The sequence below is a fragment of the Antedon mediterranea genome, chromosome 10, assembly GCF_964355755.1.
Source record: "Antedon mediterranea chromosome 10, ecAntMedi1.1, whole genome shotgun sequence".
Classification (NCBI taxonomy): domain Eukaryota; kingdom Metazoa; phylum Echinodermata; class Crinoidea; order Comatulida; family Antedonidae; genus Antedon; species Antedon mediterranea.
Genome location: NC_092679.1, coordinates 10,180,039 through 10,204,836, shown reverse-complemented (window position 1 = coordinate 10,204,836; position 24,798 = coordinate 10,180,039). Strand labels below are relative to the sequence as shown.

The 24,798-nt window shown below is 34.6% G+C and overlaps 1 protein-coding gene across 1 annotated transcript in view; it reads right to left on the bottom strand.

Moving 5' to 3' along the window:
* Positions 1 to 11,421: 11,421 nt before the first annotated feature.
* Positions 11,422 to 24,798, bottom strand: part of LOC140060355 (uncharacterized) — a 50,920-nt gene continuing 37,543 nt past the window's right edge. The window contains exon 4 of the mRNA XM_072106526.1: positions 11,422 to 16,336. Coding sequence (XP_071962627.1) covers positions 13,614 to 16,336 — 2,723 coding nt within the window. The 3' untranslated portion in view covers positions 11,422 to 13,613. The remainder of the gene's footprint in view (positions 16,337 to 24,798) is intronic.

The window sequence follows — 24,798 nt, the reverse complement described above, 5'->3', positions numbered from 1 at the left end:
TTTTCACCATTTAACACTTTATTTATATCTTAAATTGTATAAGGTATATATTTAAAATATAACTGGCCTATAATATTATTAATTTGGGTCTGAAGATGATATTTTTATTTTTAGATAGTATAGATGTATGCTAATTTGTATTTTAAACCAAAAATACTACCACCATGAAAAACGATCGTCTTTTGCGCAAGTTTTGGCAAGTTTAAGGCACACCTTTGTTCTACGTTCTGATAAAGTTAGGAGGTTAAGGTTATGCAATGCGTGGGGATAATCTATATATTTATGGCCTAGGATGATTCGGAATGCCCTCTTCTGTATTTTCTCAATGGCATTGCTCTGTTCGTTAGTTATACCTGAATGCCACACTTGTGCCGCATATTCAAGGGTAGATCTAATGTAGCCAGTATAAACCGCTACTAGATCTTCTACAGGGACACTGAATTTTTTTAGACGACATAACATATGAAGTTTTCTACTACTTTTTAAGATGATTTCACTAACATTTTTATCCCATTTAAGGTTGTTTTGGACCCAGACACCTAAGATATTCACTTCTGTGACACATTCTAGTTGTCGGTCGTCAATTACAATGGGATCAATGACTGGAAGTACTTTTTGAAACGAAAAGTACATCATTTTACATTTATCAACATTAAGATTGAGTTTATTTTCATTTGACCATATACAAAAATCATTAACTGTTTGTTGGATATTAGAAGAATTGTTTCTTTTAACCACTTCACCGATACATAAATCATCAACGTATTTACATACTTTTAGATCACTATTCAACAGTGCATCATTTATTATTGCAAGGAAAATGATGGGTCCTAGTCGGGTTCCTTGGGGAACACCACAGTTTAATTGAACACTATTAGACAAGACAGAGTTATACCTCACTTTTTGTGTACGTTCTGAAACAAAACTTATGATCCAAGGTATTATTTCTGGTCTACATCCTAATTTAACTAGCTTGCTCACAGCAATAGTGTGGTCCACACTGTCAAAGGCCTTGGAGAAGTCGGTCAAAACCAACCTCCCCAAGGACTTAGGTGTATTACTACCAGAAAAAATACATTTAATAAATCAAATCAATTAAATAATGGCTGGTAGAGCAATCTTTTTGGCTAACAAATTGTCGCTTATCAATATTCTTATGAATGTCCAAATTAACCAGCGGGATACGAATCCCTCTGCTATCTTAGCAAGAGTGCAAGTTAGAGCTATGGTATTTACATTCACAATACTTTTGTTCTTCTCCTTTGCGATTGTGGCAACTACGGCATCCTTCCACAAGCCGGGGACAATGTCTTTGCTTAAGGATGTGTTGAAAATATGCGTTATTGGTTGGCTAATCTCACATGCAAATTCCTTCAAGATTTTATTTGGAATATTGTCGGGTCCGGGAGATTTTCCAACCTTCACTTTCTTAAGTTCTAGATACATCTCCCACTCCGACACACAAGGCGGCAGTTGTGCAGGTAGAAATGATGGTAATTTGTTTAAGGCGATAGGGGGTCTGCTGCGTGCTATGTCACCAAAGAAGGAGTTGATAGCATTGCTCGTGCCAACCAAATTATCTAACGGAACACCTGGGGCACAAATGGTAGGTTGTGGTTTAAGCTTATTTGAAAGTAGTTTGATACCTTGGTGCCATTTTTTCGAGTCAGATGATTTTAGATTACTAATATTTTCTTTGTAATAGTGTTTTTTGCACGATTTGATTTGATTTTGCACACGGTTTTTGTAGAATCTCCATACATTTGATGTTCCTCTGGTCGCAAAAGCTTGCTGGCGCTTTTTTTTTTTATCAGATTCTTGATTGCAGGTGTCATCCATGGTCGATCACGCACATGCATTTTTACTGATTTTTTTGGAAAGTAGTAATCAATCGCAACATTTAAGCTTTCATAAAACATAGATGTTTTATCTTCAACACTATCACAATTATATACATCAGACCAATCGTAAATCGTAATCCATTGACCGAATCTTTGGATATCCGCTGCCTTCATGGGTTGCGTTATCTTTTTTTTCACTGATTTAGGATCAGGCTTGACTAGGATTCTTTTCGGTGATAGGACTATCACATTGTGATCACTGGTGCCCATTGGTGAATAAATCTTTGGACAGTCGTATTGACTTTTTAGATTGGTCACAATAAGATCAAGCACCGCATCTCCTCGAGTAGGTTCCTTGACTATTTGTTGTAGATTGTGAGATCGGCAAATTGGCTCAACATTAGTTCTGTTTAAATCACCTAAAATTATAAAGCCAGCATCAGGATGAACAAGTTTTAATGTGTCAATTGATTGCGTAATATGATCCATTAGTAGGGTTTGATTAGGCGAACTAGGAGGTATATTAAAAGCGCATATGATGATTGTCGAAACTGATCTTGGCAGTCGTTTTGGCTTAGCAGGAACTATATTAGATAGATTTTTTGATGCAATATTAGCTCTTATGTAGATGGCAACGATGTTTAGTAAATAGATCATAACCGTTAATCGTGAGTGCATCATTCTCAATTTGAGGAGTTTGCCACGTTTCAGTGATGACTGCAATATTAGTTCAGTCAATCTAGTGATATTTAGAGGTAAACCCACCACAAATTGCAATAGTAACGAAACATTGATTTTTTCATTCCAAATGTACTTTAGAATGACATATTAAAAGTCACCGAAAATTGAAGCATTGGAACACATTATTTTTAACATAATCTCAACAACTATATAGCGATTTTATTCCGTAAATATTTTTGGGGTAGGGGGTAACATTTATGCACATAACTTGTGGTTTTATAATCCAATCTCAATAATCTTGATATCAATGTGTAGAATATATATTTCTTTCTAATATGCAATTTAAAAAAACAAAATACAACACCTATTCATATAACTAGAGGTCAAAAGGTTATTGACCTTTTACAAAAACTCATTTTTTTCCATAAAAAAATGATTAACTGTAATATCGTATGCCATAATTGTGGATGCATTTAATCAAAATTGTGTTTTTTCTGTACCTATCGATATATAAAATAGGAATAATGATGTTAACTAGAAGAATTTTAAAAGTAATGATGTACTATTCTTGAAATTGATTCTTGATCAAATGTAATGTAAACAATTTTGTGGTAGGGGGTAGCGTTTATGCCTATAATCCATTGTTTTATAATCATATCTAAATAGCTTTAGTACCAATGTGTATAGTATATCCTACTAATATACATTAAAAAAACAATTAATACAACAGTTATACGTAACTAGAGGTCAAAAGGTCATTGACCTTTTACAAAAACTCAAATTTTTCCTAACAAAATTATTAACTGCAATGTCTTATTCCATAATTGCAGATGCATTTGATGAAACTTGTGTTTAGAGGTAACATTTATGCCTGCCAATAACATCTAAATAACTACAAATGTGTATACTATGTATTTCTTACTCTAAAAACTAATTGATACAACAGTTGTTATGTAACTATAGAGGTCAGTGACCTTTTACGAAAACTCAAATTTTCTTAAAATAGCGTAAAACTAAATTATGTTTATTGGAAGTATTTGGTGCAAATAATGTTTTTCCTGTACCTATTGTATCGTCATGAAATAGGAAAAATGATGCTAGCTAGAAGAATATTGAAATTCAATAGTGGTATGTACTATTGCTGATTAATTAATGAGTCTTGATAATTTGGAATCAACTCATGATTTACTATAGATAGATGTTTGATGATTTTAGTATCAACGAATGTACGTAATGACAAGTATTGGATCTCCCCATGGTTGCGTCCTCTCTCCTCTCCTGTATATTATATACACGGATGACTGTCGCAGCAAACAGGACAATAGTCATCTTGTCAAATTTGCTGACGACACTGTCTTGCTGTCTCTCCTTAAAAATTCACAGGACGGTCATGGTTCCGCATTAGATGGAACTCAATGTGACCAAAACCAAGGAGATGATTGTAGATTTTAGGAAGGCGAAAGGACGCAGCCCTCTGGTATCCCTCATAAATGACGAACCAGCAAAATTGTCCATTCCTTTAAATACCTACTCTAGGACAATCTCAGCTGGGAATTAAATACAGAGCCAATAGTAAAGAAAGGGCACCAGAGACTTTATCTGTTAAGGAAGCTGAACCATTTTAATGTCGATAAAGTAATTCTCAGGGTTTTTTTATAATTCCTTTATTGAGAACGTTTTAACTGTTTTACTTTATATGCTGGTTTTTTAGTCTTAGGGTCAAAGAGAGAAACTCGTTGTTGTTGTTAACGTTTTCCGTCTTCCGACATTACGCTTTCCACAATTTGTTTCCATTTTTTTCTGTTTCCTTCATTTTGTTTGATTGGGGTATCATCCGGTAATCTAATTATGTGTCCATACCCTTTTAGTCTCCTTCGTTTAATTCTTTTACTCCATTCTTCTTGTTTTGTTATCTCGTATATTTTCGTGTTACACACTCTATCTGTTAATTTAATATCTATCATCTTTCGCAACATTTTCCTGTGATACTCTCTTGTAATTTTTTGTTTAGTACCCAGAGTTCACTGTTATATAAGAAAATACTTGCTATGTATGCGTCAAACAAACGGGATTTCACGTCTATAGACATCGTTTTGTGTTCTAGCGACGACTTCAGCTTGTTATATGCCATAGCTGCTAGTGATTTTCTTCTTTTAATGTCTTTTTCTGTGTCCAAGTTACTACCGAGGTATTTGCATTCTTCCCATTTACTATCGGTGTTTCTTCCTATTAGGTATTCTTCTGTTTTACTTTCGTTTATCTTTAGATTGAATTCTGCTAATTTCTCTGTTACATTTTTCTTTATTTTAGTTATGTGTTCTTTTGAGTCGCTAATAAATGAAATGTCATCTGCATACTGCATCTGGATATTAAGCTGTTGTAGGGGTAGTGGTGTTGTGTTTGCTGATTCGAGTGCCTTTGCTAGGTATAGTGTGAACAGTATCGGAGACATACAGTCACCTTGTGGTACTCTTAGTGTAGTAGTAAACAATTTTCCTGTCTGTTTTCCAATTCGAACGCTTAATTTTACATTGTTTATCAAAACTTTCAACATGTGTAATTCACATCTTGTAATATATGTGTCAGTATGTCGAATAGAGTATTCCTCCGCACAGTGTCAAATGCACTGGTCATGTCAAGTAGTAGTAATATTATTTCGTAGTTAGATGACGCAATTGCCTTTTCTGCTAACATTTTGCATGTATGTACATGTTCGGTAGTGTTTCGTCCTCTGCGATACGCGTCCTGTGTTACAGGGACATGTTCATCTAATCTGTCGTTTATCCTATTAAGTAAGCATATTGCTAGCATTTTCCTAAGAACCGACAGAAGGATGATGGGTCGGATGTTTTTTGGTGGACCTTTTTTCTTGCCTGGTTTCGGTATTGGATGCAATATGCCTTACTACAAAGAATTGTTAATTTAAGTTCTAAATTAATAGGTTGTCGACTTCGTAGCTTATCTTCCTTCTGTGACTGTATGCAAACTCAAAAAAAAAAAGTAGAGCTATTCTAAAAAGTGTTAACCATGCCTTGTTCAGTGATTTCGAGCTCATGCTTCATGGGCGTCGCTTTCGATGGCCGGCATGTAGAACACATCGTAAAAGAAATTCTTTTTTGCCAGTTGCCACCCGACTCTTAAATTCTTGAACTTTGACTCTTGTTATATTGTACTGTGTATTGTGATATTTTTGTATATTTTGTAAGATCATTTTAATCCAGACCTTTTTATTTGAATTGCCCTGTGTGGGATGATATTGTTTAATCCTTCAAATAGAAAAGGACTCACAACTATGTCATCAGTATCACTTTCTTGTTCGGGTATCAGTACAGTACAGTGCAATGCCGTTGCATTCACCACATGTAGTTATAGTTACCCCTGAAGGCTTCAAGGAGATACTCAGGTGCTGGCTTTAAGTCTGTGTGTAGAGGAACCATATTTCCATCATCTGATCTTCCATCCCCAATCCTCGGTACACATTGCTAAAAGATAACTTGAACTTGAACTTGAACATGATGTTATGTACCTTATGGTTGTGGTACGATTATGAAGTTATATATGCGAGATTGTACTTGTAGATGGGATGGAGTCAAAGGCATTCCACGTTGTCCAGGTCGTCCATTGTACAGACACACTAAATCATTTTCTCTAGCAACCACAATGTCATCTTTTGTAGCTTGTTTGCATCTGAAGACTACAGCATAACGTCAGAAATAAGTGCAATGACAAGCTTTTTAGAGCTCTGGATGTTTTGTCACCAGTATCGCATGAGCAAACAGAAGGTTATCACAGATGTCTCTCAAAAGTACTATTTGAACCAGTTTGATAATCCAGTATCTCAGTTCCAGTCTAAAGAATATCACAAGATGTTTTAAATGCTTGACTGCAGAGGAGCACTAGATAGATCCGTGTCATCGGATAATGACAGATGTTTTCCTGTTTGCTGATTCAATGGTTTTTTGTACTATCCGAAATAATTATCAGCAGCAGCTGCATTAACTCATTGCCATTTTGTTCAAATATTAATTACGAAGATTTATAAATTGTTGTTTGTTACAGAAAGTGATCCAATTTTGTGGAACATGTCACTGGTAAAATGTACAGGGATACTACCACCTGACCCGCCTTACCATGTGCGCCGTCTTTGGTGGATGAGCCGCTTTCATAATCATCAAAGACTATGATGGCAGATCAATATTTTTTACAGATCGCATCATAAGTCTCTACACTATTCCATGGAATGCTGTGCAGTAGAGCACTACCATCTAGAATGTAGGCCTACTGGACATCATTCAGTGAGTTGGATGTGTTAGACTCTATTCATTGTTTCCACATGGCATCATGTTGGTTTATTAGCTGAAAGTATTGTAAGTTGGTTGTTTCAAAAAGTACTGGTGGCAAAGTTCATGCTCAAAAACTTCCTTGTTGTCACCCTGAGTCTCCTCTGGAACTGTAGGATCGATGCACACATATTTGCCTGTATGTACTTTATTGCCAGGATCTTGAATACATTGCAAGATTTTCTGGCCTAACATCCGTCCAAAATATTCAATGCTTAATACCACATTGCCAATATTCCGAGTCACCTGCAGTAACTCCCGTGTCAATGGTATGAAATCTCTGAGTCGTAACCAAATGGATGTTTTAATTGCTATTGTGTTCCTGACGTGTGGCCATAAGTTCTTATGTTGGCCGCTGCTGGAGTAACGCCCTGATACTATTGCGAGGCATTACATTCAGCGCAGATTTGGTCTGGATGTACTCATTCCTAAATCTTTTTCAAACCTCTGGTTTTCTTTGAGACTTCTCATAGAAACCTTTTCAATCACCAGGTCTGTTGACAATCCAGCCCAGATGGTCCGAACGTCATACAACATGGAGGTCATTGTCAAACTGCTGTTGAACATCTTTGTATTTCTACTGGTTAAAAAATCGTTAAAATACTTACACATCCCAATATAAATACTGTAACCATGGCAAAACAAATGCCATCTGGAAAAAATGGAATGTAGATCATCCAGAAGCAACAGGAACAGGAACTCATCTGCATCTTGAGCTGGTCATGTGTATCACTTTGGACTGAAATGTTCACCCCAGGGTATCTCTGTTTGTATACCATTGTTGTTTACAGCGAAAACAACATTTTTAGCCAAAATTGACACATTATGTTGTGTTTTTCCGCAAAAATGACATGCTAAATAAAATGTTATGACTATAAGTTTGATATCACTGAATAGGAAATTTAATAAGCTTTCGGATGACATAAATCACACTTGTATATAATGTATTTCAAATGGGTAAATATATGTAATTAATGGGGCATATTAATTTTGACTTAAAATGACCTTTATTGACCTCTGACCCCTTGACCCAATGCTTGGATTTTCGGTGACTTTTAGTATGTCGTTCTACACTTTATATGGAATTCAAAAATACCTGCTTTGTTACTATTGCAATTTGTGGTGGGTATATCATTAGATTGACTGGACTATATCAATGTTATGCATTTGTTATGCAAGGTTATGCACCTCAAGTTCATCCAGTCTGTAGACAAGTGACCTAGGGTTAGTCAGGAAGAAACACGGGAGAGCATGATGGAAATGTTGTCTATTGTTACCGGTATCTTCTGGGCGCGAGTTAGTTCGAAGCGTAATTTTTCTTAGCCAGCAGCTCCTCTTTGGCTTGTATAAAGCGAGTTTTCTACAATAATAACAGTAATAATAGCAGTTATAGGCCTATGTCTTCTTGTTATTTTACCTCCTCTGCGCGATCTATTCATATTCAAGATGCCTAAACATTTTAAATGTCTGAACAAAATATCCGACAGTTCGTAAATATTATTACTGTTGTTTAATCTTGGTTGTCCATTAATTATCTTTGCTGGATTAATCCCTAATAGTTCACTTTCTTATTTGTCACACTGCATCGCCAATTCACTTGAGCACGCCTTTTTTCCACTTTCTGACTGTATACTGGTATCCGTTGTCGTCAATTAAACTAAAGTATCCTTACAAATAATATGCATTAAAACAATAAATTAACTGTGTAAATAATCTCGCGTATAGGCCTACTGGGCCGCATCATCAAAATCTACCTACTGTATTTGAGTATTTAATTATAATACTTGAGTGAGGAAGTATGCTAACCGAAAGCTCTGCAATTTCTTTGTGGCTGTTTTACTTTATCGTTTTGATTTATTTCCGACCGATTTCAATTATCAAAAACGTACCTAGCGGCGCTCCATACAAAACACCGGAAGTTGATTTTTACGGGACCGATTTCATCGTAAACCGATTTGCGTGCACAGCCTAGGCGTAGTACACAGTATTTCATTCTAAAAAAGACGATGATATCTTGTACGTGTGTTGATTTTCAGATGACCTAAGTGCACTAAAGGTTTAGCCTTGATGCTGCCATCTTCAAACGCACATTGTTCAAAGAAATGCAAAGGGAAATTCAAGAGGAGCCAATATAGTTAGGGAGCCATAAAGGGTTTACGTACACCCTCTAGCAAACTATGTTAACAATGTTTTTTTGCTTCCTTATATCAATACAAATCAATTTTTTGCTGTTGGCCGAAAAAAAATTGGGATGCTTGGTCATTTTAGTCTCAAATTACTCGCAAAACATATAAATATATTTGCTCTAATAGAACAGAAATACACAAAATGTTAAAAAATACCTTATTTTGACATTTAACCTATAGCTGATACAATCATTTTTGTGTGGAGAACACTTACATTTTTAATAACAAGCGAATATTGTCTTGCTTAATATCAAAATATCAGTGACTGTTGTGTGAGTATGGTATATACTATGAATACTTTGTATCGGAAGTCCTAAGTAGGTAATTCTATTAATTTTAATGAATAACATCACAGTTAAATTTCTCATCACCAAGATCATTATTAATATTTAGTATTATAATTACAGATCTAAACTATATCACTGTTTAACAATTTAAAAAAAAACCTGGTAAATGACAAATGCTATACAGTATACTGTTACATATTTTAAAACGATAGTTAGTTAGATAGAACAAATCAAAGTAACCGTAGTATGACTATATTATAGATATTGTTTATTTACTTGTTCTCCTTTTTGTTGGAATCACAAAAATTTATAATAATTTATAACTAATACTAATTAAGAAGCTTACCATGTTTGTTATGACATTGCACAGTAAACCTTAAACATCATTCATACTACTCAGTATATGTGATTTTAATTAAAACTAAAAATTAATAATTTAATTCTAACGAACTTAGGTTTGTTTTGTTCAGATGTTCCAATGTTTCCCTCCATTCCAATAAGCTGTTTGATGCAATTTATTTTATATCATTTATTTGCTTCTTAGAATTTTAGTAAATCCAACAAAAAGGATGACAAATAATAATAACAATAATGTCCTTTAGGATTATAATAACATAGTCATACTACTGTAGTAACGGTTTTATTTGATTTGTCTTTAGATTTTTATAATTTTAAACACAAGCAAGAAAGAAAGTGGGTATAGTTTAAAGTGAAATATTGCAAGAGTTTAATGATTTGGGCAGTCTATGTGTGGAGACGGCGTGACTTTCCCTCTCCATAAATTAAAACTAGACAGTACAAACAACAACATTATTGTTAAAGAATTGAGAATATTGATACGATTGTACCAACTAAAAGGTCCATGTTTGCATTTCTTACCTCAGCCCCAACCGTGATGGGACTGAGGTGGTACAGAAGACCTCTTCCCTTAACTGCCCCTACCATTGAAATTGGCTCGACCTATGTGTATATTTCAGATTCAAATATCTTTTTAAGGTTGTATACAATTGACTCAAAGCTGGAACTTTGATACGATTTTTACATAACTTAATTTCTGGTCAACTATAAGTCCATATTATCAAAATATCCTTACTCAATCGGAACACGATGGGGGGCTGAGGTTGAGAACTTCCTTCCAATCGCCACCTCTTCCACTGAAAACCATCATCCACAGAGCCGGTGTATTTTAAATTTAATAGACACATACAAATTTATCGTAATTGGTAGAGTAGGCTTTCAAATTCAAACCCCTCTATAAAAACTAGTTTACTAGCCTAGAGAAGCCTACCGTATGGTGTATCGTGGGCAACACGTTTCAATTTATCACATGATGCCCGAAAAGAAAGGCTCCACTTTTTCATAACTTGTAATTTTTTTTAAAAACATTCATTCCTAGTATTTTGAGACCAAAACTATCACTTTGTGACCTGGTTGCTAAATATTTCTATGGTCATTTTCTTGATAAGTGGTCATGATTTGTCTTTTGGCACTTGTTTATTAGAGTGATATCAATATTAGTGTATTTTGATAAGCAAAGACAACATTCGCTAGTTATTAAAAATAAAAGTGTGCTCCACACAAAAATGATTGTACCAGCTATAGCTTAAATGTCAAAATAAGGTGTTTTTTAACATGTTGTGTATTTCTGTTGTATTAGAGCAAATATAAATATATGTTTTGCGAGTAATTTGAGACTAAAATTATAACTTTCTGACTAGTGGTTGCTGAGATATTGATATGGCTATTTTCTTGACTAATGGTCAAAAATAAAGTTTTATGGTCATTTTTGGCAAAAGTTGTCCATTAAAGTGAAAAGAAATATGTATCTTCTGAGTATTTTGACACCAACTATGACCATATCCGCCCAACAATTTCTGAGATATGTAAAGTGTGCTCCAAGCCAAAAATATTTGTGCCGGCTATTTATGTCAAAGGTCAAAATTAGGGGTTTATTGAAAGTTTTATCATTTTTATTACATTAGAACAAATATAAACATACACGTTGCGAGTAATTTGAGACCATAATTATCACTTTCTGACCAGTGGTTGATGAGATATTCATATGGCCAATTTCTTGACCAGTGGACAGAAAAGGGGTTTCTGTCCACTTTTGGCAAAAGTTTCCCATTAGACTGAATAGAAATATGGGTCTTCTGAGTAGTTGGCACAAAAAATATTCCAATACACCTAATAGTTACCAAGTTACGCACAGTTCTAACTTTGACCATATTGACCTTTTGGCTGCTGTACTGACCAAGCATCCCAATTTTTTTTTCGGCCAACAGCAAAAAATTGATTGACAAGGAAGCAAAAAAACATTGTTTACATAGTTTGCTAGAGGGTGCACGTAAACCCTTTCTGGCTCCCCAACTAGTAGGGAGGTAGTTGACTACCTTATCCAACATCAACCAGTAAGTAACAAATAGGTTAGGTCTTGTTTAAATGATTCTTATTTCACAATCAGTAACAATGATTGAGTCATCTTTTGTAGAAATTGATACTGTTGACAGTTTTTATACAATTCACACTTAGTGCATTTGTCAAATTTGTTTAATAATATTGTTATTCATTGTTATTTTGTTGTTCATATTTTTATATAATGCCCTATTATGTTTGGTCAATTGTATAGTGTATAGTTTCATTTTCATTTTCTGTACCTGTTTCATCAATTATTGACATAAAGTACACACAAATAAATGTACTTTAATTGTTCTCTTATTTTGAATAAAAAGACAGATTCACCCAACCCTTTTTATTAGATCTTGGTCCTTCTACAAATCCAGAACAGTATTTTGTTATTTGTGCCCCCTGGTTCAGCAGTGTGCAGCTTCCGATTTGATATTAAGGCATTTTATGCTTTTAATGTTTCCTTTCCTGGCTGCCTTTATTCTTTCTACACATAGTACGAGTGTTCAATGCTATTTTAAATACTAATTGAATATTATAGCCATTTAAAGTAAAAGTAAAATACAATTTTGCACTAGAGACAAATTAAATATTTTAATTTTATAATTCATCTTTGATCGCTTAATTAACAATTAAAATTGTTGTACAGATTTTATCAATTGATCCAGCAGATTTAAAGTACATTTTAAGATTGAAATGTGTTCATTCATTCAAAGAGTTGTTTTCACTCTTTAAACAGTGGTCCTTACCACTCCTCAAAAGAGTGAAAATTCACTCGAAAAGAGTGGATTTTCACTCCTTTACATTAAGAGAGTAGGAATAACGATGCAAAAGTTAAGTTAATATTTTTCAAACAATTATACATTGCCTGTTAGTATTTTGTATCAATATTTATAATAAAGAAAGGATTTTGAAAACCTGACTTGTTGGTCAGTCAGCAATTGTATGAACTACACCATTTTTCGATAAATAATTACATAAAATTTAGGTTTTTGGTAATACATTTTGTATATCAACAATGTAAAATTCAATAAAATATGATATTACATGTTCATTAAATACTGTAAAAACCTTATACAAAGAATTCCAATACATTATTTCCCTGTATATTGGACACTCTTCGAAGAAAACGTGACTTCGCGTCAACCAAAGGTGGAGAATCCAAAATCATTCAACTGTGAGCCCTCATAGACTCTCTTTTCCAGACGTACGTTGGGTCAAGCATCATGGACATATAATTAGTCGAGTTTACGAAATCATAATACACAGTAGCTTTGAGGTCCAGAGAATCCGACTTCAGAAATTGGTTTAGGGTGGTCAAACAATCATTTTTGGCTTGGTTATACATTTTGAAAATGTGGCAAAAGGTCAAAGGTCAGGGTGAAAGGTTATAAGACCAAACACCAATAGGTCCTTAAATCTTGACAACCACTGGTAATTTTGGTATCAAATTGGTCAAAAGGTATACATTCATATTCAGTCTAATAGGGCATTTTAGTAAAAAATGACCGTAAATGTCACTTCTGACCTTTGACCTATAACTGCCTAAAGGCGAGGCACGAAAATGCAAGAACTGTGAACAAATAAAATGTTATTAAAATTGCGCAAAGACTGCCTTGTACAATTTCTAATTACACAAGGTTGTGCAGATTCAAATTGTCAAACTGAACGTTTTTACATTTAACGCCATGTTTGTCATTAGTGGATTATGATTTTTTTTTCAGTTTATAGATTGCTTATAGACATACATATTTTATTCAACACATTAGTGGTTCTTAAGAGTAATCATTATAGGTTTGTACGAGCATGTACAGTATACTTTATTGATTGTGCATCTTGTATCCAAAATAAATCTTCACACAATAACTTAGATTAATCATTTTCTACAAATTGTTCTTGAATCACATACAACTTAACAGGTTCTTGAGATTGTCCTTGAACTACCTGTTGCACTGTATCACATGGCAATTCAGATTGTTCATAAACAACTAAGCTATGATCACCTTGAATCAATCCCTGTTGGATGGCAACCTGCTGTAAGAGTTCTGCTGCAGAAGTACTAGCTTTAATGTTTCCATCCTGAATAATTAATTGTTGGGTGGGAACCTCAGCATTTGAAAAAAGTTCATTAGTTTCATTTAATGTATTCTGCATAAGTGTTTCTGAAGCCAATGTTTGAGAATTAGAATTAGTTTCACTTGAAACAATATGATATATCTCCTGTTTAGATTGATTTTCTATTGGGTTTATTTGATATTTCTGAACAAATTCCCCCCGAGATGGGCACTGTTCAAGATCAGTATCAGAAGTGACAACATCTAGTTTTGACTCTTGATTTTGACTTCCAGAGTTATCAAGATTTTGTTGTAATATTAACTGTTGAAACACTTCTTCTTCAAGGTTTTCTTGAGTATGAACAACAGTGTCTGAATTTTGTTGCAAAATGACATGTTGAATATGATTTTTAGTTACATTAAGTTCCTCTTGATTTGCTTCAACAGCTTTGTGCTCTTTCTCCTCACTAATACCATCCAGTGAATCACTATCATTTGTTGACGACTGCTCTTGTATTAGGACCAAATGAACAGTTTCAGATTCTCCTTCACGCTGAAGGACTACTTGTTGAACTTTTCTAGATTGAAGTTCCTTTTCAGCATCATTAGGTATTTCCTCTCCATCTAATACAGTTGTAACAGGTTCTTGCTGCATCTGAAGCATTAAGGCTTCTGCTGCTGCATGTATCTGCATATGTACATCTGCAGCAGTTTTGTCTTCAAAAGATGTGCTACACATGTTGCATTGGTTTTGTCCATGAGCAACCGATTCATGTGATTTTAAATGTGTTACAAATCCTGCTTTGTTTCCAAAATTCTTATTACAGTGACTACATTGATATACACGAGGGGCATCATGTGACCGCACATGGGTTTTTAATTTAGAAGGTACATCAAACTGCTTTTGACATACATTACATTTGTATTTTTTTTCACCTGTATGCTTTCTTTCATGAGCGTCAAGTCTAAACTTACTCAAAAATGCCAGTTCACAATATTGACATTTAAAAGGCCTTTCTTTTGTGTGCACCTTTACATGATTGTCATAATTTGTACGGGTAGAAAAGGTCTTACCACATTCTGTACACTGAAATGGTTTTTCCCCAGTGTGTGTTTTTATGTGATTTTCTAAATTTCCATATTGTGTAAATCCTTTTCCACAATAACTGCATACATATGGTTTTATTCCTGTATGAATACGCTCATGCACATGTCTGGTAGAACTTGTAGCAAACCCTTTACAACAAAAATTACATTTGTATGGTTTCTCTCCCGTATGAACTCTCTGGTGCACTTTCATTTTAGTGAGCGTTGCAAAACATTTTTCGCATTCAGGACAAGGATATGGTTTTTCACCAGTATGAATACGTTCATGAACCTTCAAATCACCTGTTCCATAAAAGTATTTGTCACAAAATTTACATGGAAATTTCCTATCTTTATTATGAATTTTAATATGTTCATCAAGAGTCCACTTTTTAGCAAAAGCTTTTGGGCAGATTGTACATTTCCAAGGACGTTCTCCAGTATGTGTATACATATGTCGTTTTAAATAAATTGGCAATGTAAATGCTTTCCGACACAATGAGCATTCATGAGGTCGATCTTCATTGTGTGTTAGTAAATGAGTCTTTAGTCCACTTCGTTGAACAAATTTCTTATGACAAACACGACAAGTGTACAATTTTTCGCCAGTATGCATCTTGATGTGGGTGTTAAAGGTTGAGTTTGTGGCAAATGCTTTAGGACACAACTCACATTTATAAGGCCGTTCACCAGTATGTATCCGGATATGAACATTTAATTTTGTCTTTGTAGAAAAATACTTTCCACAATAAGTACATGCTATTTTCTGTACTTTGTGAACTTCCTCATGATTTTCCCATGCTTTAGAGTCATTAAATTTGTTATCACATCCAAAGCAACTGTAAGCATCTTGAACATTGTGAACTGTTTGAATATGCTGATAAAGAAATGATCTTTTTGGAAATTGTTCTCCACATGTTTCACAAAGTGGTAGAGGAGGACGAGTTCGAACACGTTTTATTTTTGGGCCATGAGACTCATTATCAGTTAATTCTAAATCATGTGGAATATAATTGTAATCAATTGACTCTACCAATTTGTCTGTATTTCCTTGAACAACAAAATGAGAACAATCCGTTGGCAATAGTTTTCGTTTTGAATATCGAACAACTGTCTTGTCAATAATTTCTAAAGTTTCTTCACCAACTCCATTTGTAATTTGATCAACAAAAGCACACCTACTTTCTCCTGGATAATCATCACTTTTAAAAATTAATTTGTCATCATTTTCATTTATGTCATTCGGTAAATCTGCAAGTTCTAAAAACCCATTACTCCTATAGCGTCTATTTTCTTTTCGTTGACGACCAGAACGTCTTGGAGATTTATTTTTATGAACATTCACAGAACTTCTACCCATGCTTACGGAAGACTCTTCAATTTTAACTTCATCTTTTAAAAATGGTTGTCTTTGTTTTTTCCGGTTTTTAGCACACTTTAGAGTTGCATTTTTTGCTGAAATATACAATAATATAGATAATTTAGCCAGCAAAAAACATTTACATAAGTTAATATTATTAGGTGATCATTTAGAATAAAATGATCACCTATTGTTATTGTATGAAATCTTTATTCTTCTTCTTATTCTTATTATTTATTTCTCTCTGTACAAATTTGTGTAACAAATATCTCAAAAAGTTTAATGTCAATGATTACCAAAATTTCACATTGTCTTTCAAGTACTTTAACTTAACCATAATAAGCTTTTCAGCGTGATCACTCATCCGTGACGTCACGTATACGCCATTTTGTGAAATCACATTATCAATCATATCTCCATAATTCATTATCACATATTAATGAAAATCACTACACGTAAACTTGAGGTCAAGGTAAAAAATATTAGCAAATAAAAACTCGGGCGTTTCAAGGTCATGCGCGTGAAATCGCGCGTTGAAATTTTAAAAAGCTCAAAATTTAGTTTTTATCAATTTAGAGCATGAAATAGGCCATTTGCGTGTTTAAAAAAATATATAAATATATATACATATTAGACGTACAAAATGGTATGACGTCATCAAATGGCCACTTGAATTAAAAAATTAGTAATTTTTATCTTTTTTGTGTGGGTTATCACATTCAATAGAGCGCATCTCCGTTATTTGAGCCCGATTTTCGCACACATTTTAGTATGTGCTTGCTCAATTAATTATCTTTCTCGTGAGTTGTCAACATTTTTATTGTGATGACGTCATCACGCGTAAAAACTTGAATAACCTAGGTCGTGTAATTTCAGCTACACCATACATTTGAATATCTTATAGCTCCTCAGAATTAAAGGTGACCTTGAAGATTATAATTTATTATGAAAGCTGATGAAATGTAGATATGAATTCATATCAAAATTAAGCCTATCGGATTCTTCTTTCTGTACACTTTTTGTTCATCAAATATCTCAAAAAGTTGAATAGCAATGATCACAAAAATTTCACAATGTCTTTCAAATACTTTAACTTAGCCATAATAAGCTTTTCAGCGTGATCTCTCACCCGTGACGTCACGTATACGCAATTTTGTGAAATTACATTATCAATCATATATCCATAATTCATTATCACATATTTATGAAATTCACTACACGTAAACTTCAGGTCAAGGGTAAAAATATTAGCAAGTAAAAACGCGCGCGCACGTAGGGTCATGCGCGTAGAATCGCGCATTAAAAATTTAAAAAGCTCAAAATTACGTTTTAATCAATTTAGAGCATGAATTAGGCCATTTGCGTGTTTCAAAAAATTACTGCGCAAAAAAAATATTTTGCGCGCGCGATACTTACAAAGCGTAAAAATTGCAATTTTTTTATACAAATTGCGTTCTACTCACCATCCTTAGTACATTCACCAAATTTGAGTCAGTTCCGACTTAAAATAACGCTATACGAGCAGGTTAAAAATAACAAAATGCGCAAATTAATTGCATCAAAGTGCTGAAAATGGTGAAAAATAAGGCCTTCTTAAAATGAATATAACTCTTCAGAATGGCAGGTGACCCCAAATTTTTTTAACTTATTCGGGAAGCCATTGGGTTGTAGATACATATTCATGTACACATTAGACGTACAAAATGGTATGACGTCATCAAATGGCCACTTCAATTTAAAAATTAGTAATTTTTATCTTTTTGTGTGGGTTATCACATTCAATAGAGCGCATCTCCGTTATTTGAGCCCGATTTTCGCCGAAATTTTAGTATGTGCTTGCTCAATTAATTATCTTTCTCATCAGTTGTCAACATTTTTATTTTGATGACGTCATCATGTGTAAAAACTTTAATAACCAAGGTCGTGTAATTTCAGCTACACCATACATTTGAATATGTTATAGCTCTTCAGAATTAAAGGTGACCTTGAAGATTATAATTTATTATGAAAGCTGATTAAATGTAGATATGAATTCATATAAAAATTAAGCCTATCGGATGTTGTGATGTTATCATATGGCCAGTTGAAGTTATAACGTTGTTTTTAAATTTCTTTAGTCAAAGTTATACAAATTTCAAAGAGCGCGCATTGCGCTTCTACGTTTCAAATTATCTTCCAATCCTTATATTTATTTGCTCAATTCATTATCTTTCGAAATTGTCATCTTCGAGTTTATTTTGATAATTCCATCATACCAAAAAATTTGAACATGATGTGGGTCCCGTAATTTCACCTATGCTACACTGTATATAGATATACAGTATATACTGTACATATTGTATATGACACATAATAGGCACAACTCAGCACTGTAAGCGTATAACAGGATGGTATACATCAACATTTTCCTATTGTATGTTAACGTACATGCATGTTTAAAAAATATTAATGTAAGTAAAGCGATAAAAATGATCACCTATAATTCGTCAAAGTGACGAATTAAATTCTAGTTTGTTTCTTCTATTGTATCGCATACATGGCATTGGCATTGTTTATTTCCTAGTAAAACTTATATCTCAGTAAAGTGGTATGGCTATGCATGGTTAATTAGGCACCACTGTCTTAGAGAGATAATCAAAATCAAACACAATGCACTACAGTATTAATAAATAGTAAACAAAAAATCTAAATAAGGGAATTATACTATAAAAGAGGCTCAAAAAACATATTTAAAAAAAATATATAGGGTGTCTAGAAAACTAAGATCTAGAAAACTCAGATATATCTGACTTTTCTAGATCTAGAAAAACAGATATCAATATCTGGGTTTTCTAATTCCAAAATGGAACTAGAAAACTCAGATCATCATATGATTGGTTGGTAGGTCATTTGGATCATTCCATTATTAATCAGAAGGTAGGTCATTTGAAATAGGACTGCTAGATTATTATTTATTAGTTATCCGCATTGAGCAGATAACTCCTTGTAACTGTCCTGTTTCATCATCTTTTTTTTTCTGTATTCTTCTTTCTTTCTGTAATTTTTGTGCAGAGCGTATCTCTAAAACATAACATTTCATAACTTTGTCAACATATGCGCATTCACATGAAGTTGTGCACCTCCTATTTTTGAATGACGTCAGAGTTGCGCAACGTGACTTACGGGCGTTTTTATGAATTTCGCGTATTTAACATAGATCGAAAACCATATAAAATTTTAAATTGAAACTTAGCAAAAGTTTAATTTATAAATTATCATGTGCTAACTTTCTGTGTTAAAAAATTGGCATGTCGCACACGAAGTTGCGCGTTTAAAATTCATAAATGCAAAAAATCAATTTCTAATCAATTTTCTACGCGTTTCATGTTATTTTGAGCATGTCAAAAATTCCCACGTGTGCGCAAATTTTTATGCTTTTCCAGCCTTTTCTAGTAATTTTACCAACCTTTAAACAATTTTGACATAAAATTACGTCATACGGGCACGTCAAATTGAATAATTTACGTGCATTTTTTTTGAAAAAGTTCAAAAATTCGTCCAAATTTGTCTAAATTATACCTTTTTTTAAAGAGCCGTAGTTTCTAAATTAAACGGTCAAAGTTATTTTTATTGCATATTCTGGAAGTTGGTGAGTTGTAGATATCGGATCATGTATTAATATGGTTAACCGGACATTGTAACGTCATCGTATGGCCACCCAAATATAAAATATAGGATTTTTGTATCTTTCATCATAGCGCATCACATTTAATAGAGCGCATCACATTTAATAGAACGCATCTCCACTTATCTGTTTTCCATTTTCACCCCTATTTTGATATTTTCTAGGTCAATGAACTATCTTTCGCATGAGTCATTTATTTTCATCTTTACAGTAAGTTTCAATCTGTTATAGCTCATTAGAATAAAAAGTGATAATCATGATTAAAATGTTTTCTGGAAGCTATTGGATTGCAGATACGAATTCATGTTAACATTTTGCCAATCAGATGTTTTGACGTCATCATATGGCCAGTTGAATATAAAAAGTTGTATTTTCATATTTTGCGTCATAGTTCATCACATTTAAAATAGCGTGCATCTATATTTTATGTATTCAAATTTCTTCTACAAGTTAATGTTGTTGCTGAGATAATTTCCTTCCGAAATTGCTATCGTTGTTTTTCATTTTGATACCGTCGCCATATAACAATTGGAATAAATGGCGGGTTCCGTAATTTCACCTATTCTACACTGTATGTATGTATACAGATTATGCCGTTTGCACTGTATTTACTATATGATAGTAATACAAAATTGACAGAATTTAGCACTAAACAGCATATCATATTCTTCAGTTCATGTCATAATCTTTTTCTGTGTGCAAAAGTCCAACATATGACGTGTGCGTGGCGTTTGTGTGGTGCGGATAACTAACTCGTCAAAATGACGAGTTACATGTCTAGTTATTATTGAAACTGGTTACTGTGTACGTTTTCTTACTAATATTGTAACATGTAGAAGCGGCCTACGGCTTAAATCATAAAGAAAATACAGTGCCCGTTACCGTTAAAATGTAGGCCTAAAAATTAGGTATGTACAAGTTGGTGTGGGTACGAGTTGGTTGAGGTACGAGTTAGCTAAGTTAAGGCCTGTTTGAGGCCTCCTGCTTTGATTCCAGACAAGCCTAGACTGACCTGTTGTTCAAGTCTATTCATGCTCAGCTGATTCTTTTGTTTTAGCTGAACTGAACTTTCTGCGAACTCTGTTTTTCATTGCATACAGTATTATCGGCATTTCTTGCTCAGAGTGAATGGTTCAACTCATCTGACTTGCATTCATTATGAAGTCACTTGTACGTTACACGTTGAATGAAATCAAGAATATTGGCAAACAAGTAAACAGACCACAATCGTTTAGTCAACAATTATGGCAGCGACTGAGTGACCTCGGTATTTGTAGAAAGACCGTACGAGGATGTAGAGCTGGCGTGAAAAAGCGACGACAAATAAAAGTCCTTACGACATCTCGCTTTTCTGACACAACTGATGTATGCTTTCAGAGGAAGTTGGAACTTCGCGTCATTAATTATAATAATCTTGTGCAAATAACAGTGGAGAGTAAAAAGTATCTCGATGTTCACTTCTGGAACGCACAATCTATCGGTAATAAAACTCAAACAATTTATGACTACATTCTCGACAAAGCTGTTGATGTCTTGACTATCACAGAGTCTTGGTTGTCTGAAGAAGACCCTGTTATTATTGGTGAATGTACGCCATTAGGGTACTCTTTCTTAAACTTTCCAAGACCTGGTGATAGACACGGCGGTATTGCAATGATCAGCAAATCAAGTCTGAAGCTAGGTATTTCACCTACAGGAATAGATACCGTCACTTTTGAACATGCTTCAATAACTGACAACTCAAAGTTTGTTCGTTTTATTGCAGTCTATCGACCACCACCCTCAAAGAAAAATGGCTTTACACATAATCAATTTTTGTGAAGATTTTGACAGTTTCCTGGGTGTCGTATCTACACTCCCTGGCAAACCATTGATTATGGGTGATCTGAATGTTCATGTTAATGATCCTACAAAACAAGACGTGTCGCAATTTTTAACTTCTTTGGCAGAACACAACATGAAACAGTACGTTAACAGCCCAACGCATAAATGTGGAAATACGCTTGATCATGTTATTTGTCATCCAGAAGATGATCTTTATTACATGCGAGTCATCCATTACTGTATCACCATGCAGATATGGATCTGATCATAACATGATAGAGTGTAGTATCAATAGGTTTAAACCATGTCCCGAAAGAAGAATTATCACCCGTAGATCGTTTAAAGACCTAGACATGGAATCTTTCATACGAAGTGTATTCTTCTGACAAATGATCCCAATTCTCAAGCTGAGTTATATAATAGTTCTATTCGCGAAGTACTTGATAAACATTGCCCAGAGAAATCACGGTCCCTGAAGCTGATCAGACAACCTAAATGGTATACTGATGATGTAAAAGACTCGCGTCGTGAGCGTAGACAACTTGAACGCAAGAGAAAAACTCTCTGGTGAAGATCGTGAAATGTACCTTAAGCAAAATGTTAAAATGGATATGAAATGATGTTAAAAAAAATGAGTTAGTTTCATTATCGGAAATTACGCATAGAAACATGTCAGTCACCTTTATGCTAAATGTTATGGACGTCTGGGACCCCCTCTAATCGGTGACAAAAAATCTTTTTGTGACGTCACTAAAAGAAAAATTTGCATTAGGAGAATTGGGTAATTCACAGTCTTTTGCAGATTGGCTCTATACTATTACAGCGTTGGCTTATCTGCTTTGCATTTTTGTTTATGAATATGTTTTTAATATTTTCGGATACAAATATTTTTTTTTTGTCAACCGATTAATTTTTAAAATGAGTTTTAAAATCTGTTGTTACGGCAATCTTCTGCAAATTTACTAGCGTTTTGCATCGGAAAGCTGGAGAAACGTAGATACAGTGCGCATGTGTGAAAATATCAATTACACACGGCGGACGATCGCTCTCTACACAGAGAAACCCCGACGCCATTTTTTTTCCATGATCGACGGAGGAGTGCTTATTTTTATAATCATTTTGGAAATTGGATAGTGAAGAGGAATATTTTGTAGCGGATATAGAAATAGACCTAGAAGAGGAGTACTACCAGTAAATCCTAACATTTTAAGACCGTTCGATAATGGCCCACGTCTACCACCATTGCAAAGGCCGCGCGCAGCAGACGATCAGTTAGGCTAGGCCTACTCTGTACTGTACTACTACTAGAGACGCTCGTCGGGCCAGTTCGCCAGGGAATTCGAACGGTTTGGCCTTCCACCTAACATGCATGTTAGGCATACATAGACATAACTATATATATGTATTGGCAAAGGGTCATATCAGTGTGTCACACGCTGACGCTGGACAGACAAATTTCTGAAATTTTTTTGTAATGTCATGATAGATTTTTCACGAATCTTGATCGTTTGATCGATGACAAACAATGCCGTGCAACGAAGCGTAACCAACAACAGAAATAACAGCGTTTTCAGCCTATTTTCGGATGACAAACTTACTTAAAACTTCGTAGTCTATACAGGAGTCTATACAGGATGTGAACGTGCCTAATGAATTAGAGGTAACTTGGCTACTAATTACGCACCCAAAGTTACCCAGAAGTTTACCGTACATTATATTAGGTGCAATATATATACCACCGGATTCGCCGCACCAAGAGCTTTTGAACTCCCATTTAATAGAAACTATCGATTATTTACGTACTGTTAAACCACAGGCTGGTTTAGTGCTTCTAGGAGATTTTAACCGGACTAATACTAAACCCTTATGTTTGGGTAATGGATTAACACAGGTGGTTAAGTCACCAACTAGGGAAAACGCCATCCTTGATCTGATTATATCAGATTTTGCGGGGTTATACCATACTCCCCATATTAGTTCTCCGATTGGTCGTAGTGACCACAACTGTGTCAGTTGGTTGCCCAAGATTTCTAAGTGTGTAAACATCTTAAATGTGAAAACCATCCAGCCCATTAAGGACTCTAAAGTAAGAGAATTTGGTAATTGGATCCAAAACCAAACTTGGTCTAATGTTTATGAAGCTGTTGATGTTCAGTCCAAGGCAGACGCCTTTTATCAAACGGTTAATCATGGTGTTGATAGTTTTTTTCCAACCAAAACTGTGAAATTACATAACAGGGACAAACCATGGATGATAAAACCTCCAGGACTAGCCTCAGAAACGAAATTATTAAGCAAATTAAAAAAGCCAAGGCTTCACACAATATTAATAAAGTTCGAAGACTCCAAAGGACTGAACCTGGGAAATAGCACAAAGAGGTCAGGTATTTAGCAAACATGAACAAATCTGATATTACCATCCAAATGACAGATATTGCACCTACAGATTTTGTAGGAGCTGCTGCTATTAATAAGCAATTAGTTATAGCCGCCAACTCACAACAACCTTTGGTTTTAACTGATCTCCCTGCCTATTTACCTAGCCCAGTGCCTCCTCCCCAGGTCCAGCCTTGGGAGATATTTGACGATATGAATAAACTTTCCACTTGTAAGGCTGGTGGCCCAGATGGTTTACCCCCACTTTTATTAAAGGTTGTAGCATACGAACTAAGTCAACCAGTGACAAATATAGTTAATGCATCCCTTACGCAGAGCAAAGTGCCCACCCAATGGAAGGAAGCCAATGTGATCCCACTCCCTAAAACGGCCCCACCATCAATTGACAAGTTACGCCCGATTTCCTTGACCCCGTGCCTAGCAAAAATTGCTGAAGGTCGTGTTTGTAAATGGATTGTTGAGGCAATTAATCCCCGGATTGATTATAGACAATTCGGTAACCGCAAAGGATTGTCCACCACCCACTGTCTGATTGATATTTACCACCATCTAGTTTCTGGTGCAGAGAAGCCAAAAAACATTAGCACACTTGTGCTAACTGATTTTTCCAAGGCGTTCGAGTTAGTTGACCATCAAATCTCAGTCACAAAACTACTCGAACTTGGGGCACCT